The sequence below is a fragment of the Armigeres subalbatus genome, chromosome 2 (genome assembly GCF_024139115.2).
Source record: "Armigeres subalbatus isolate Guangzhou_Male chromosome 2, GZ_Asu_2, whole genome shotgun sequence".
Classification (NCBI taxonomy): domain Eukaryota; kingdom Metazoa; phylum Arthropoda; class Insecta; order Diptera; family Culicidae; genus Armigeres; species Armigeres subalbatus.
Window position 1 is genome coordinate 84,870,359 of NC_085140.1, and position 12,882 is coordinate 84,883,240.

General features: G+C 43.0%; 1 protein-coding gene across 1 annotated transcript; it reads left to right on the forward strand.

Moving 5' to 3' along the window:
* The first annotated feature begins 2,924 nt into the window (after window positions 1-2,924).
* Window positions 2,925-5,644, forward strand: LOC134214655 (uncharacterized). The gene is made up of 2 exons (XM_062693977.1): window positions 2,925-3,816; window positions 4,875-5,644. Exons 1-2 carry the CDS (start codon window positions 3,054-3,056, stop codon window positions 5,423-5,425), a joined length of 1,314 nt encoding a protein of 437 aa, XP_062549961.1. The 5' UTR covers window positions 2,925-3,053; the 3' UTR covers window positions 5,426-5,644.
* Window positions 5,645-12,882: the final 7,238 nt, after the last annotated feature.

Consider the following 12,882-nt stretch of genomic DNA (forward strand, 5'->3'; position numbering starts at 1 on the left):
TAATTACATACACTCTGGTTTTAATAAGCATTTTAAAATCGATGTCCCTTCCCGGGTGAAACTCGGGGTGAAATAAAAAATCTGTCACACCGACACCGCCAAACAACCAAACACCCCCCCCCCCCCCTTTTGATTTTCTCGCTTTCATCGGGGCCATAATTAGCCTTCCTGCGAGCGTGTACGGACACGCATATTTTACTCACACTTTTACTCAGTTTGTTTGCAACCACGAGCAGCTGTCACGGCAAAATCAAATACGGGATTGTTTGCAAAAAAAAAAGCAGAAGGTTGTATCAGAGACACGACCGCAACATCGACGTAGAATTACGTATTGGAGTGCAGCGACTCAACAGTAATTATAGGTTTCTTGCGCCCTCCCTTAGGCCCTCCTGAGATCATATATGGATTGTCATCGAGCGCTTTAAAACGTGTTATGATCGGTTACTTGTTGAGAATATAAAACTTATTGAATTCTTTAATATTATCGTTATTTTTGATCTAGTGATCCACAGTGTAGGGGAATAGTCTAGTTTAATACTTGTGAGATTGCGTTTCGTAGTGACATTTATTCAGTAATTGATTTATTTGTATCCCCTAGATTAGGACTGTAAGTGTAACCGCAAACCTCTTTTGCCAAGCTAAACCTTATGTGCTACATATATCTATAGTATGACCTGTTAGGGGCCCTCCTTAGCCGTGCGGTAAGACGCGCGGCTACAAAGCAAGACCATGCTGAGGGTGGCTGGGTTCGATTCCCGGTGCCGGTCTAGGCAATTTTCGGATTGAAAATTGTCTCGACTTCCCTGAGCATAAAAGTATCATCGTGCTAGCCTCATGATATACGAATGCAAAAATGGTAACCTGGCTTAGAAACCTCGAAGTTAATAACTGTGGAAGTGCTTACTGAACAAGAAGCTGCAAGGCGGCTCTGTCCCAGTGTGGGGATGTAAAGCCAATAAGAAGAAGAAGAAGAAGAAGAATAGGCAGGCATTGCAATTTATCAAAGCATTGCAATTTTGAGCAAAGATGGTGATGATATGTTGGTATATCGATCTTAGTTATCTATCTGCTCAGTAAACAAAGTACAATGTTCGCAATATCCTGTGCTCAGATGATTCTGGTTTCTTGCCTTGGATCATGCATTTTTCGAATTTGATTTTTAACATTTATTAATTCACGCGCCAGATGACTAATAGCCGAAATGTAGGCAACTAACTGTGTATAATATTATCAATTCAGTGCAAAACCGAATTATAGCAGCTAACGAAGTTGGATCTCATAATTCATACGTTAAACCTAACTTCGGAAGTGGTGTGCTGTTTTCATTTGGTGATTTGCTATACAGGGCACTACTTCCGAAATTAGGTTTAACGTATGGATTGTGAGAAAAATCCAATTTCGATAGCGGCTATAATTCGGTTTTCTACTGAATTTATAATAGTTTTCAACAGTGCCTGACGAAATTCAATTTTTCAATAGTTTAGCACCTTCATTAAATTGTTTTTAATAGTTGTACAACATCTTAAAGAGTTTGTCGATCGATTGATACAAAAATCATCAAAATCGGTTGGAAGATGGCTAAGTTTTTAGTCCATATATGGTATATACTTCCTGACCACTTTTCGTGACGGTCTCAAATTTGATTCTGCAGAATGACCCCCCTATGTTTTCCCGAAGGACGTATTCTACGTCAAAAGAAATTTTAGTTACCAGATAAAGATTGTCGCTTCGGTTCCCTTTGTTCTGCGGTCCGAAACATGTGTGGTATCTAACTGTCAAATCGTACACCGAAAAAATTCTTTATATTGAATATATTTGTCGCACACATAAATTTTTGCAATTTGGCGACCCAAATACAGTGAACGTTCGCTAATTGGGTTTTTTCTAGTTGGGGCGCTTTTTAGTTGGGGGTTCGCTAATTGGGGCGAAACCCAATTAAAAAGCAGCTAAACGTCAGAATGTGATGTCAAAAACGCGTTGACGTTTTGTTTCCGTGTTTGGCGGGATCGATATTTTCTGGCGCGTAAAATTTTCCTTTGTTCAATACAAAAAGTAAACAACATTGACGCTTGTCAAAACGCCCCAATTAGCGAACGGCATTCGCTAGTTGGGGTGAGGTCGTGCCCCAATTAGCGAACGATCACTGTATATGCAATTTGTACCCACACATAAATTCAATAACTGCATATTAGAGACCACACATACATTTTATTTGATTATAGATTATATTTTTTTGTACTTCGCGTGGAGAGTGGTTATGTGTGCACTAATTAGAATCATAAATTAATTTAAAGGATTTTTGCCAATAAAAATGTGTGGAATTTTTGTAGTGTATGTATTTTTCTAAAACTAAAATATCTTTTGTTTGCAACCACCAACCGTGCGTTCGTGTTGATGCCACACTTAACTCATTTCACAGTATTCGGTAAATTTTACCGAATTCTCAACAGCAGAACTGTTCGGTAATTATTTTACAGATTTTCTGTGATTTTTTCCATTGCTCAACTGTCAAAATCACCGAAAATCAGTAAACTTATTTACCCAACAGTTCTGCTGTTGAGATTTTGGTAAAATTTCACCGAATTCGGGGATTTATTTTAAGTGTATGAGAAAAGTCGGCGAGAACCTTGGCGAGAACCTAATTCGCGAAGTCGAAGCAAATTCTGCTCTTCCTTTTCTGCTTCCTATGGGAAATCCCATTGCTATCTGTCAGAGTTTGAGTGAAACATGGCCGCCATCTCCTCCTCTCTGTTGCTCTACTGTAAAAACCCATAAAGAACTGTCATTGTTTGTGTGAAGAATTTTGCTTCGACTTCGCGAATGACAGAGTGAAAAAACAAAACAAACGCATGAATCGAACGTGTATTTTTTATGAGTGTGATACAGGCATGATTGTTAGTCATAGGGGTGCAAGGCAACAAAGCAATCTGTGAATGTGAAGTCTTTTTCAGTTGACCGGTGCAGCATATTTTGTGTTTGGTATTTCGGTTTGATCCGGGTTTGCCGTTAAAAAATACTAATTTTGTTATTTGTTTGCATAAAAATATTGTAAGATGGGGGATAGCAATCTCCTTGCGGCATATAAACTGATAAACTCTCAGTTGGTATTAAGCAACCAGAAGCTCAAAGAAGAAATGAAGGAAAAAGCGGATTTAGAATGCTGCCTGAATCAGGAATTGCTTCAGTACCGGGCGGAAAATAAAACGCTTCGGGACATGGTGAAAAAGTTATTGGAACAGTTTAGCATGGTAACCACGATTATGGGATCGGTTCGAGATCAGAGCGAGTCGGTTTTCAATAAGGTCTTCAATGAACACGCGATGCAGGAGCATAAACAGCAGACGCGAAGATCAGTGGCCGCATTGTTCTACGAGAAACGTCGAGCCGAGCGAGCGCCATACGTGGATGAAGCTGCAATTGAAGAAGCAGATAACGAAAATTGTTCGATGGAAGACTATCGAACTGCAGTTGATGATGACGAATATGGAAATCAATCTGGGGAGCTGCCGGACGAGGAGCCGATGGAAGCTTCGGTTAAAAGTTCCACCCCGTCGAAAAGCCCTCTGATGAAAAGACTGGAGCGTAAATCTAGGAGTTTTAGCATAGATGAATCGTTTGAAACGATAGATAGAAATCGGGTCGTGAAAGCGGTTCGAAAAAGTCAAGAGTACCTCCAGCAGAGGGAAACTAGGGACGGCAGGCCTAGCGACGATGACAGTCTGCAGGAGAGAAGCATAAACAAAACGGAAATGGTCGAGTCCCATCTGAGTGTCGAGGCGCATGCAATTACTGTTGACGTAACGGATGCTACGAAAGGTAAATGGAAAAGGACTTAAGCTTAATCTTACCAAATACCAATACACCCAGTTTTCTTTTTACACGGGTGGGTTTTAGTCGATTAAGACCTTTAGCGTTAATGAAACAATTCCATGAAAAAAATCGCAAAAAATGATAGAAAATTTAGGTGGTATTTGAAAAGCTGTGAAAAAAAAGGTTAACAAGGAAATTGAAGAATACTAACAGTTGGTTTATCTCATTTAGCGCCAGTAGGCATAACAGGGCCGTTTTTCTTTTGAAATATTTTTAAATTTTCATAAACTTTATCTTAGTTCTAGTGGTTAGTTCTTGGGGAGCCGAAAAACTCGCGGCTTGGAACCCCTAACGCTGGGTAGACACCTTTACGTGATGTGTTACGGGGTAAGATCTACCACGGTTACATTGCCAGCTACAGGCAACTCCTGACCCAACGAATACCTTCCTTATTATCCAACTCCGTGGTATTTATGAGGGTTTTGCTAAGTCGGTGGCTTCTCGTAAAGTAAGTACCACATAAACACTTCCTTCCTCTCCCAAGTTACGGTGAAGATGGGCGTGGCCAGGAGTAGTACTCCTCATGCTTTTGTTATTTTTGTTTAAGACGGAATCAAGGACCACTCACCTTCTTGATTTCTGATAGCATTCTAGATAAGGATCTCAAACGTAAAACATGAGTATCACTAGTGTCCAATCTACGAATTACACCGTAACAATGCTAATGCTAATGCTAGCCGAAAAACTCGCGGCTTGGCCGAAGTTAAGAAGTACAAGACAAAAAAAAATGGATAGGATAGGGCCTAGGGCGTGTTGTTTTCAAAAAGCTTTGTTGTAAAGTTCATCCCATTTTCGTTTCCAACTAAGCAAGACCTGTTGGCGGAAAAATGTGAAAAATTCATTGAAGGCGATTTGACGCTCATAACTATCGCCAAGTTCTTTATTATTGATTCCTTAAAGATGTTCACAGTAAAATCAAGAAAAGCGAATTGTTTTCTGATTTATCCATAACATAGCAGAAATTTCGTTTTTTTTAATATGCACTTACACATATTTCGTTGCAGGTCAATCTACACTACGTAACAGCACGCTGTTTGAAGCCAGCAGTATTTGCACTAATTCCGGCGTTGACAGTGACCTCAGCACTCAAAGTGAGCAAAACCAGACAACGGACCAGAGCCTTCGACCGGTGTCGATGAAGCGCATGGCTAGCGATTCCCTACTAACAACGCTAATCGAACGCGAAACCAACAAGGAAAACAGCACCATCAACAACGACACTATTGCCAACGCTGCTGCTTGTTCTACACCCGTTGTTCGGAAGGGTCGTAGTAAGAAACCAAAGCCGTCTAACTCCTGCGGGCGGTCCATTGTGTCTCCCGTTCCGTACGTGTCATTGAAACCATTGACGATTCAAAATCTCAGCAAGCACGACGTATTCTGTGCGGGACTAGAGCTGACCACTGGCGACCATAAGAAAGTGAAAGTCGAAGAACCCGACAGTTGTAGCGACCAGAATAGTTTAGATTCAAGCGATTCTAGGCGACCCCGACGTAAAGCGGCTCCTAAAACGCTTAAGGAACCAAGACTCAATGTGAAACAGCGACGGACGTAGTGATTCCTATTATGTTTTATTGTAATTTCCCTTTTTAGTTTAAGTTAAATCTACACTAATTATTGCCATTAAGGTGAGCATTAATTTTGAACCCAGTTATGTAGACTCGTAGATAACAAGAAACATGATAATTTTAAATTTTACAGTTTGTTGTAGTAATTTATTCATGATCACGGAATACAAATACAAATATGTTGCTTTATATGCATGACATTTCAACTACTTATTCTTCTTTCGTAACTCTACGTTCCTTACCAGGACTTGGCCTTTAAAAGTAGGAATTGTATGATTGTTATGAAGTTGTTTGATCTAATTTAATAATTTTTTATACTCTTGCAATAAGTGTTATATAACCATCAAGGTACATACTGTATGCTACTCGAACCCTCGATGCTTCAGAGCAAAAACATTTTAATAATAAATTTTTCAACATGGATGTATATCCATAGTTCTTAGTCTTTATGCCAAGGGCATAAAATAACGAAAATTCCACTTTTTATTTCATTTTGAGTCAATTAAGTTAACAGTCTATTTTTTCTGGATGTCAATCAAATATGCCGAGGTAAGGTGGGCCATAGAGATGGTCGGGTTCCGGGTTTTCAAACAATGTCGGGTTCGGGTCGGGTACGGGTTTGTGAGATGATAAAATGTCGGGTCTTGGTCGGGTACTAGTTTAAGAAATAAAATATTGAATATTTTTTTATTCGCTTCTGGTAATTTTAAGGCTTGTTCGTTGTTTGGGTCTATATCCTTTTGAGTGTAATGAGAAATTAAAAATAACTAGTTTGAGTTTTCCGCCAACAAAATTTCTCGGGTCCAGCTAGGGTTTAAGACAGCAAAAATTGTCGGGTACAGGTCGGGTTCAGGTTTGATAAGATTTTTCATTCCGGGTTCGGGTCGGGTCCGGGTTTGAAAGGAATTCCTAAATCGGGTTCGGGTCGGGTTCGGGTTTACAAAATGTGAAACCCGACCATCTCTAGTGGGCCAAACCCCGGGCCAAAATGGGTGACCTTTGAGCTCTACAATTATTATTGTTTTAATTCACGATATTAAATTACACATAGATAGAAAGGTTGACGACCTGAGCAAATGTCTGCCCGTGCGTATGTATGTGTGTGCACAAAAACTAAGAAAAACATTAGACAACTTTTAATATAGTAATCATCTGGGGCCCTCCTTAGCCGTGCGGTAAGACGCGCGGCTACAAAGCAAGACCATGCTGAGGGTGGCTGGGTTCGATTCCCGGTGCCGGTCTAGGCAATTTTCGGATTGAAATTGTCTCGACTTCCCCTGGGCATTAGGCATCATCGTGTTAGCCTCATGATATACAGATGCAAAATGGTAACTTGGCTAAGAAACCTCGCAGTTGATAACTGTGGAAGTGTTTAATGAACACTAAGCTGCGAGGCGGCTCTGTCCCAGTGTGGGGATGTAATGCCAATAAGAAGAAGAAGAAGAATCATCAACCAGATTTCTCTCAACAAGTTGCGTTCGACAGGGAGCAAGCCTAGTTGATCACTAATGAATTTGATAAAGACCGGCCGTTGTGTTTAAAAAGTTAAAATGGTACATCGAACCATATTAGCACCATATAAGGTTGGTGTCTTGGCTAAATGCAAGAAAAGACAGTATCACTACTCAGTGAATTAAGTTGGGTTTTTATTTAAAAAATTAACATCATTATACTCGAAGGTAACCTCAAAATAATTGAATAAGCATTGAAAAATATTTTTCAAATGCGAACTATGCCGATAAGTATGTGCTGACCACTCGTGCTCCATTTGCAAGTTTATATTAGGTCTTATTTTGTTTAAAATTTATTTGGCTGAAGAAATGTACCTTGCCATTCTGGCACCAAATGTCGATTTCTGGTGTGTGATGAAACAAAACATGCACTACAACATAATGCATGAGTTATGGCCAATTGAAGCTTGTTGGAGCATATTTGGCAAAATAATTTCAATGACTACAATGTAAAAAAACCTCGCAAAAAAAAACGTGTAAAAAAGACCTGGGTGTATGTACTAACTATTATTATGACAATGCATAAAAAACTTTATTGTAGCGAATATTACCTTTTTGCCTTTCTCGAACACCAAGGTGTCGAAAAGGCTATATTCACTTTCAAGACGATTTTGTGATAGAAGGCCAGGAGACCCATAGTTTTATATACCAATCGACTCAGCTCGACTAATTGAGATGATGTCTGTCTGTGTGTATATGTGTGCGTGTGGGTATGTATGTGCGCAAAATAAAACTCACTCATCCTTTAGGCTCATTTTTAGGAAAACCAAATCGACCACGTTCTAATCGACGGTAAATTCTTCTCCGACATCACGAACGTACGCACTTACCGCAGTGCGAATATTAAATCCGATCACTACCTCGTTGCAGTATGTCTGCGCTCAAAACTCTCGACGGTGTACAATACGCGTCGGAGTCGTCCGCCGCGGCTAAACATTGGGCGGCTACAAGACGGTAGACTAGCCCAAGACTACGCGCAGCAGCTGGAAGTGGCACTCCCAACGGAAGAGCAGCTAGGCGCAGCATCTCTTGAAGATGGCTGGAGAGATATTCGATCCGCCATTGGAAGCACCGCAACCGCTGCACTAGGCACGGTGGCTCCGGATCAAAGAAACGACTGGTATGACGGCGAATGTGAGCAGTTAGTTGAAGAGAAGAATGCAGCATGGGCGAGATTGCTGCAACACCGCACGAGGGCCAACGAGGCACGACACAAACGGGCGCGGAACAGACAAAACTCGATTTTCCGAAGGAAAAAGCGCCAGCAGGAAGATCGAGACCGTGAAGAGACAGAGGAACTGTACCGCGCTAATAACGCACGAAGTTCACGTAAAGGCCACGTGCCACAGCCCGATATGTGTAAGGACATAAACGGGAACGTTCTTACAAACGAGCGTGAGGTGATCCAAAGGTGGCGGCAGCACTACGAAGATCACCTGAATGGCGATATGGCAGACAACGGTGGCGGTATGGTAATGAACCTAGGAGCACGCGCACAGGACATGCGACTTTCGGCTCCGAATCTCCAGGAAATCCAGGAGGAGATCGGCCGGCTGAAAAACAACAAAGCCCCTGGAGTTGATCAACTACCAGCAGAGCTGTTAAAACACGGCGGTGAGGCACTGGCTAGAGCGCTGCACTGGGTTATTACCAAGGTTTGGGAGGATGAGTTTCTGCCGCAGGAGTGGATGGAAGGTGTCGTGTGTCCCATCTACAAAAAGGGCGATAAGCTGGATTGTAGCAACTACCGCGCAATCACATTGCTGAACGGCCTACAAGATACTCTCCCAAATTTTGTGCCGCCAACTAACACCAATTGCAAGAGAGTTCGTGGGGTAGTACCAGGCGGGATTAATGGGTGAACGCTCTACCACAGACCAGGTGTTCGCCATACGTCAGGTATTGCAGAAATGCCGCGAATACAACGTGCCCACACATCATCTATTTATTGACTTCAAAGCCGCATATGATACAATCGATCGAGACCAGCTATGGCAGCTAATGCACGAAAACGGATTTCCGGATAAACTGATACGGTTGATCAAGGCGACGATGGATCGGGTGATGTGCGTAGCTCGAGTTTCAGGGGCATTCTCGAGTCCCTTCGAAACGCGTAGAGGGTTACGGGAAGGTGATGGTCTTTCGTGTCTGCTATTCAACATCGCTTTGGAGGGAGTAATACGAAGAGCAGGGATTGACACGAGTGGTACGATTTTCACGAAGTCCGTCCAGTTATTTGGTTTCGCCGACGACATTGATATCATGGCACGTAACTTTGAAAGGATGGAGGAATCCTACATCAGACTGAAAAGCGAAGCTAAACGGATTGGACTAGTCATCAACACGTCGAAGACGAAGTACATGGTAGGAAGAGGCTCAAGAGAGGTCAATGTAAGCCACCCACCACGAGTTTCTATCGGTGGTGACGAAATCGAGGTGGTTGAAGAATTCGTGTACTTGGGCTCACTGGTGACTGCCGATAACGATACCAGCAGAGAAATTCGAAGGCTGGAAATCGTACGTACTTTGGACTCCGCAAGACGCTCCGATCGAATAGAGTTCGCCGCCGTACCAAACTGACTATCTACAAAACGCTTATTAGACCGGTAGTTCTCTACGGACACGAGACCTGGACGATGCTCGTGGAGAACCAACGCGCACTGGGAGTTTTCGAAAGTAAAGTGTTGCGTACCATCTATGGTGGGGTGCAGATGGCTGACGGTACGTGGAGAAGGCGAATGAACCACGAGTTGCATCAGCTGTTGGGAGAACCATCCATCGTTCACACCGTGAAAATCGGAAGACTGCGGTGGGCCGGGTATGTAGCCAGAATGTCGGACAGTAATCCGGTGAAAATGACTCTCGATAACGATCCGACGGGAACAAGAAGGCGAGGTGCACAGCGGGCAAGGTGGATCGATCAAGTGGAGGATGATTTGCGGACCCTCCGCAAACTGCGTGGTTGGCAACGTGCAGCCATTAGGCTTTCAGCGATCGTGTACGTACACGCACGTTTCACTCACATTTTTACTCGGTTTGCAACCACGAGCAGCTGTCACGGCAAAATCAAATGGGATTGTTTGCAACCACGAACCTGCGTTCATGTTGGTGAGAAATGTCGGCGAGACCCTATGGACCGATCTGTATGGAGAAGACTTTTATGTGCAGCACAGGCCACTCCGGCCTTAGTCTGATAATAAATAAATAAATCATCTTTTAGGCACATTGTCCTCGTGTCAAAGCTAGTAAACAAACAGCCTGTAGTTTCGCGCTTACGTATTTATCGATTATAGATTATTAACGCATCAGTATTAAATCTTTCCGCGAAAGTGGCTAACCGTGGCCGCGATAAGTCCAAAATACATGGAAATGTTTCCCAGAATCGATCCGACATAATGATTCGTCGCGATTATAACAAGGAAATTTCGTTAACTCAACCGGTAACCTCAAACATGAACGTCAATGTTATGAGCCGAGATGACTGTGCAGATAGTTCTAAACGTCTGAAACGTAGCTTCTCACTGAGCAATGTAAACACTACCGTGTCAGATGTTTTCACTATGAGAAATACTGTAACAGGACAGACGACGGTCCCAACACAGAACATGTACGAACTACTCTCGGATGCGGATGTGGAAGAAACATGCACCGTGAATGAGCAAAGAACAACATGGAGTAACTCGAAGAAATGTCGCCTTCCCCCCATCTCCATTGTCAACGTTGGTACCAAGCAAACTAGGGAACTGCTGAATTTATCAATATTCCACAGAACGGATACCATGTAAGCAGTGAAATCAGGAACCCAGTTGTCTGTGTCGGAGGAAGTTATTTTCAACGCTGCTGTAATTACCCTTCGTGACTCCGCATCGAGTTTTTTACGCACACACCATCAAACAAGCAACCAGTGCGCATCATACTCTCTGGATTACCGTTGTTCGATCTGAACGAGCTAACAGATGAACTCCAACGACACGGTGTTCGCCCATTGGAGTGCAGAATATTCTCGCGAAAGAAGATAGGACCAGAGGAAAGTGTACTGTACTTGCTATATTTCGAAAAAGGTTCGGTTAAGTTACCGGAACTGCAAAAAATTACAGGACTCTTCTGCACTGTAGTGAAATGGAGATTTTTCTCCAGGCGTGCAACGGATGCAGTCCAATGTCATCGGTGCCAAAAATTCGGCCATGGTATGCGGCATTGTTACGTCTCACCTCTGTGTGTGAAATGTGGCGAAAAACATGCTTCGAATAGTTGCAAGCTTCCTGCGAAAGCTGCACTCAAGGTTCTCAGCAGTAGGGAGATACAGTCTCTGCGATCGGAGCTTCGATGTGCCAATTGCAGTGGAAACCATGCGGCCAATTTTCGCGACTGTCCCGCCCGCAAGAAATATCTACACGAACTCGAATCCAGCCGTCAACGTTCGGGCAAAAAATCAACGATGTCCGGATTTCGTTCTTCGTCCAAACAAGGGAACACGAAGCCACTTGCTACAAACAGTGGCATACAAAGTCAGACAAACGCTGCAAACAGGTTCTCCTACTCCCAAGTCCTCCAGGAGCGAGCACGCAGCCAACTGATACGGAGCAAAGTTCCAATTTATTCGGTCTACCTGAATTCATGGGTCTGGCCAATGAGCTATTCCAGCGTCTGGAAGGATGCAAAACAAAGAGAGAACAATTTCTAGCTCTAACCGAGCTTATTATTAAGTTAATCTGTAATGTGTAACGGTTTCATTCTGCGTTTAGTGAATTGGAATGGGCGATCCATTCACAGCAAACAAACGGAGTTTTTCGATTTTGTCGAACGCCACAATATTGACGTAGCAGTCGTCACTGAAACCTGGCTCCGCCCGAGTTCATCATTCCTTCACCCTGACTTCCAATGCGTTCGTCTAGATCGCTGTCACAACGACCAAACCGAAAGAGGTGGAGGAGTTCTTGTCGCCGTACGTAAGGGTTTAAAATTTGTCCAGCTCAATATTGTTACCAAGGTAATCGAATTAATTGGAGTTTCTATGTTATTGCTGCGTATTTTCCTGGAGATCGTCGGTGCGCTAATTGGTCGCTCTTTCGCCGTGACATCCGTTCACTATCTGATCGTACCGAGCCTTTCTTCCTAGTTGGAGACTTCAACGCTGAACATCGGAACTGGAACTGTTCAAAAACAACAAAGCAGGCAATTTATTAAGTGAAGAAGCAGCACGTCTAGGCATCCTCATCAACTACCCTGATACTCCTACATTTTTCCCAACTGGACGTGGAAAACCATCTACACTGGACCTTGTGCTGTCGAACAACTTGATCAACATGTCGAAACCCACATCGCTAAATGAGCTGTCTTCAGATCACCTTCCTGTTACTTTCGAGGTAATGCCATCGAGAATTCCTGAGCAAGCTGCTAACAATATTCGAAATTACAAACGAGCCAACTGGGTAGCATTCCGGAGAGTAGTCAATGACAAAATCATCTTAACAGACAGGGGTAATAACGAATCTCCAAGACAGAGCTGGAATTGACACAGCCATCGACCATCTCAAAGATGTACTACATGAAGCGGAAACGGTAGCCATCCCGGAAATTACTCCTCGACCGTACGATGTCCCTCGTATTTCTGAAGAAACGAAGTTTCTAATACAGCTACCGGAATAGACGTCGTCGTCAATGGATGAGGACGCGGGATCCAGTACTGAAGAAACAGTTTCTATATTAAATCATCGTATACAACAACAGTGCGCTCAAACTAAATATAGAAACTTTTCCGAAGTTTTGCAGACAATGGATCGTAGAGACCACTCAATTTGGCGCATTACCAAAGCATTGAGAAACAAATGTAAGTATAGCTCGCTCCAGTTCAATGGAGATATACTTTCTGCTTCACCGAGTGAAAAAGTCAAGTTGCTTGCTACCAGCTTTGCACAGTCCCACAACAACGA

Coding starts and splice junctions, on each gene's coding strand:
- LOC134214655 (XM_062693977.1), top strand. CDS start 3,054: ATGGGGGATAGCAATCTCCTTGCGGCATATAAACTGATAAACTCTCAG. Junction 3,817..4,874: donor CGTAACGGATGCTACGAAAG/GTAAATGGAAAA, acceptor ATTTCGTTGCAG/GTCAATCTACACTACGTAAC.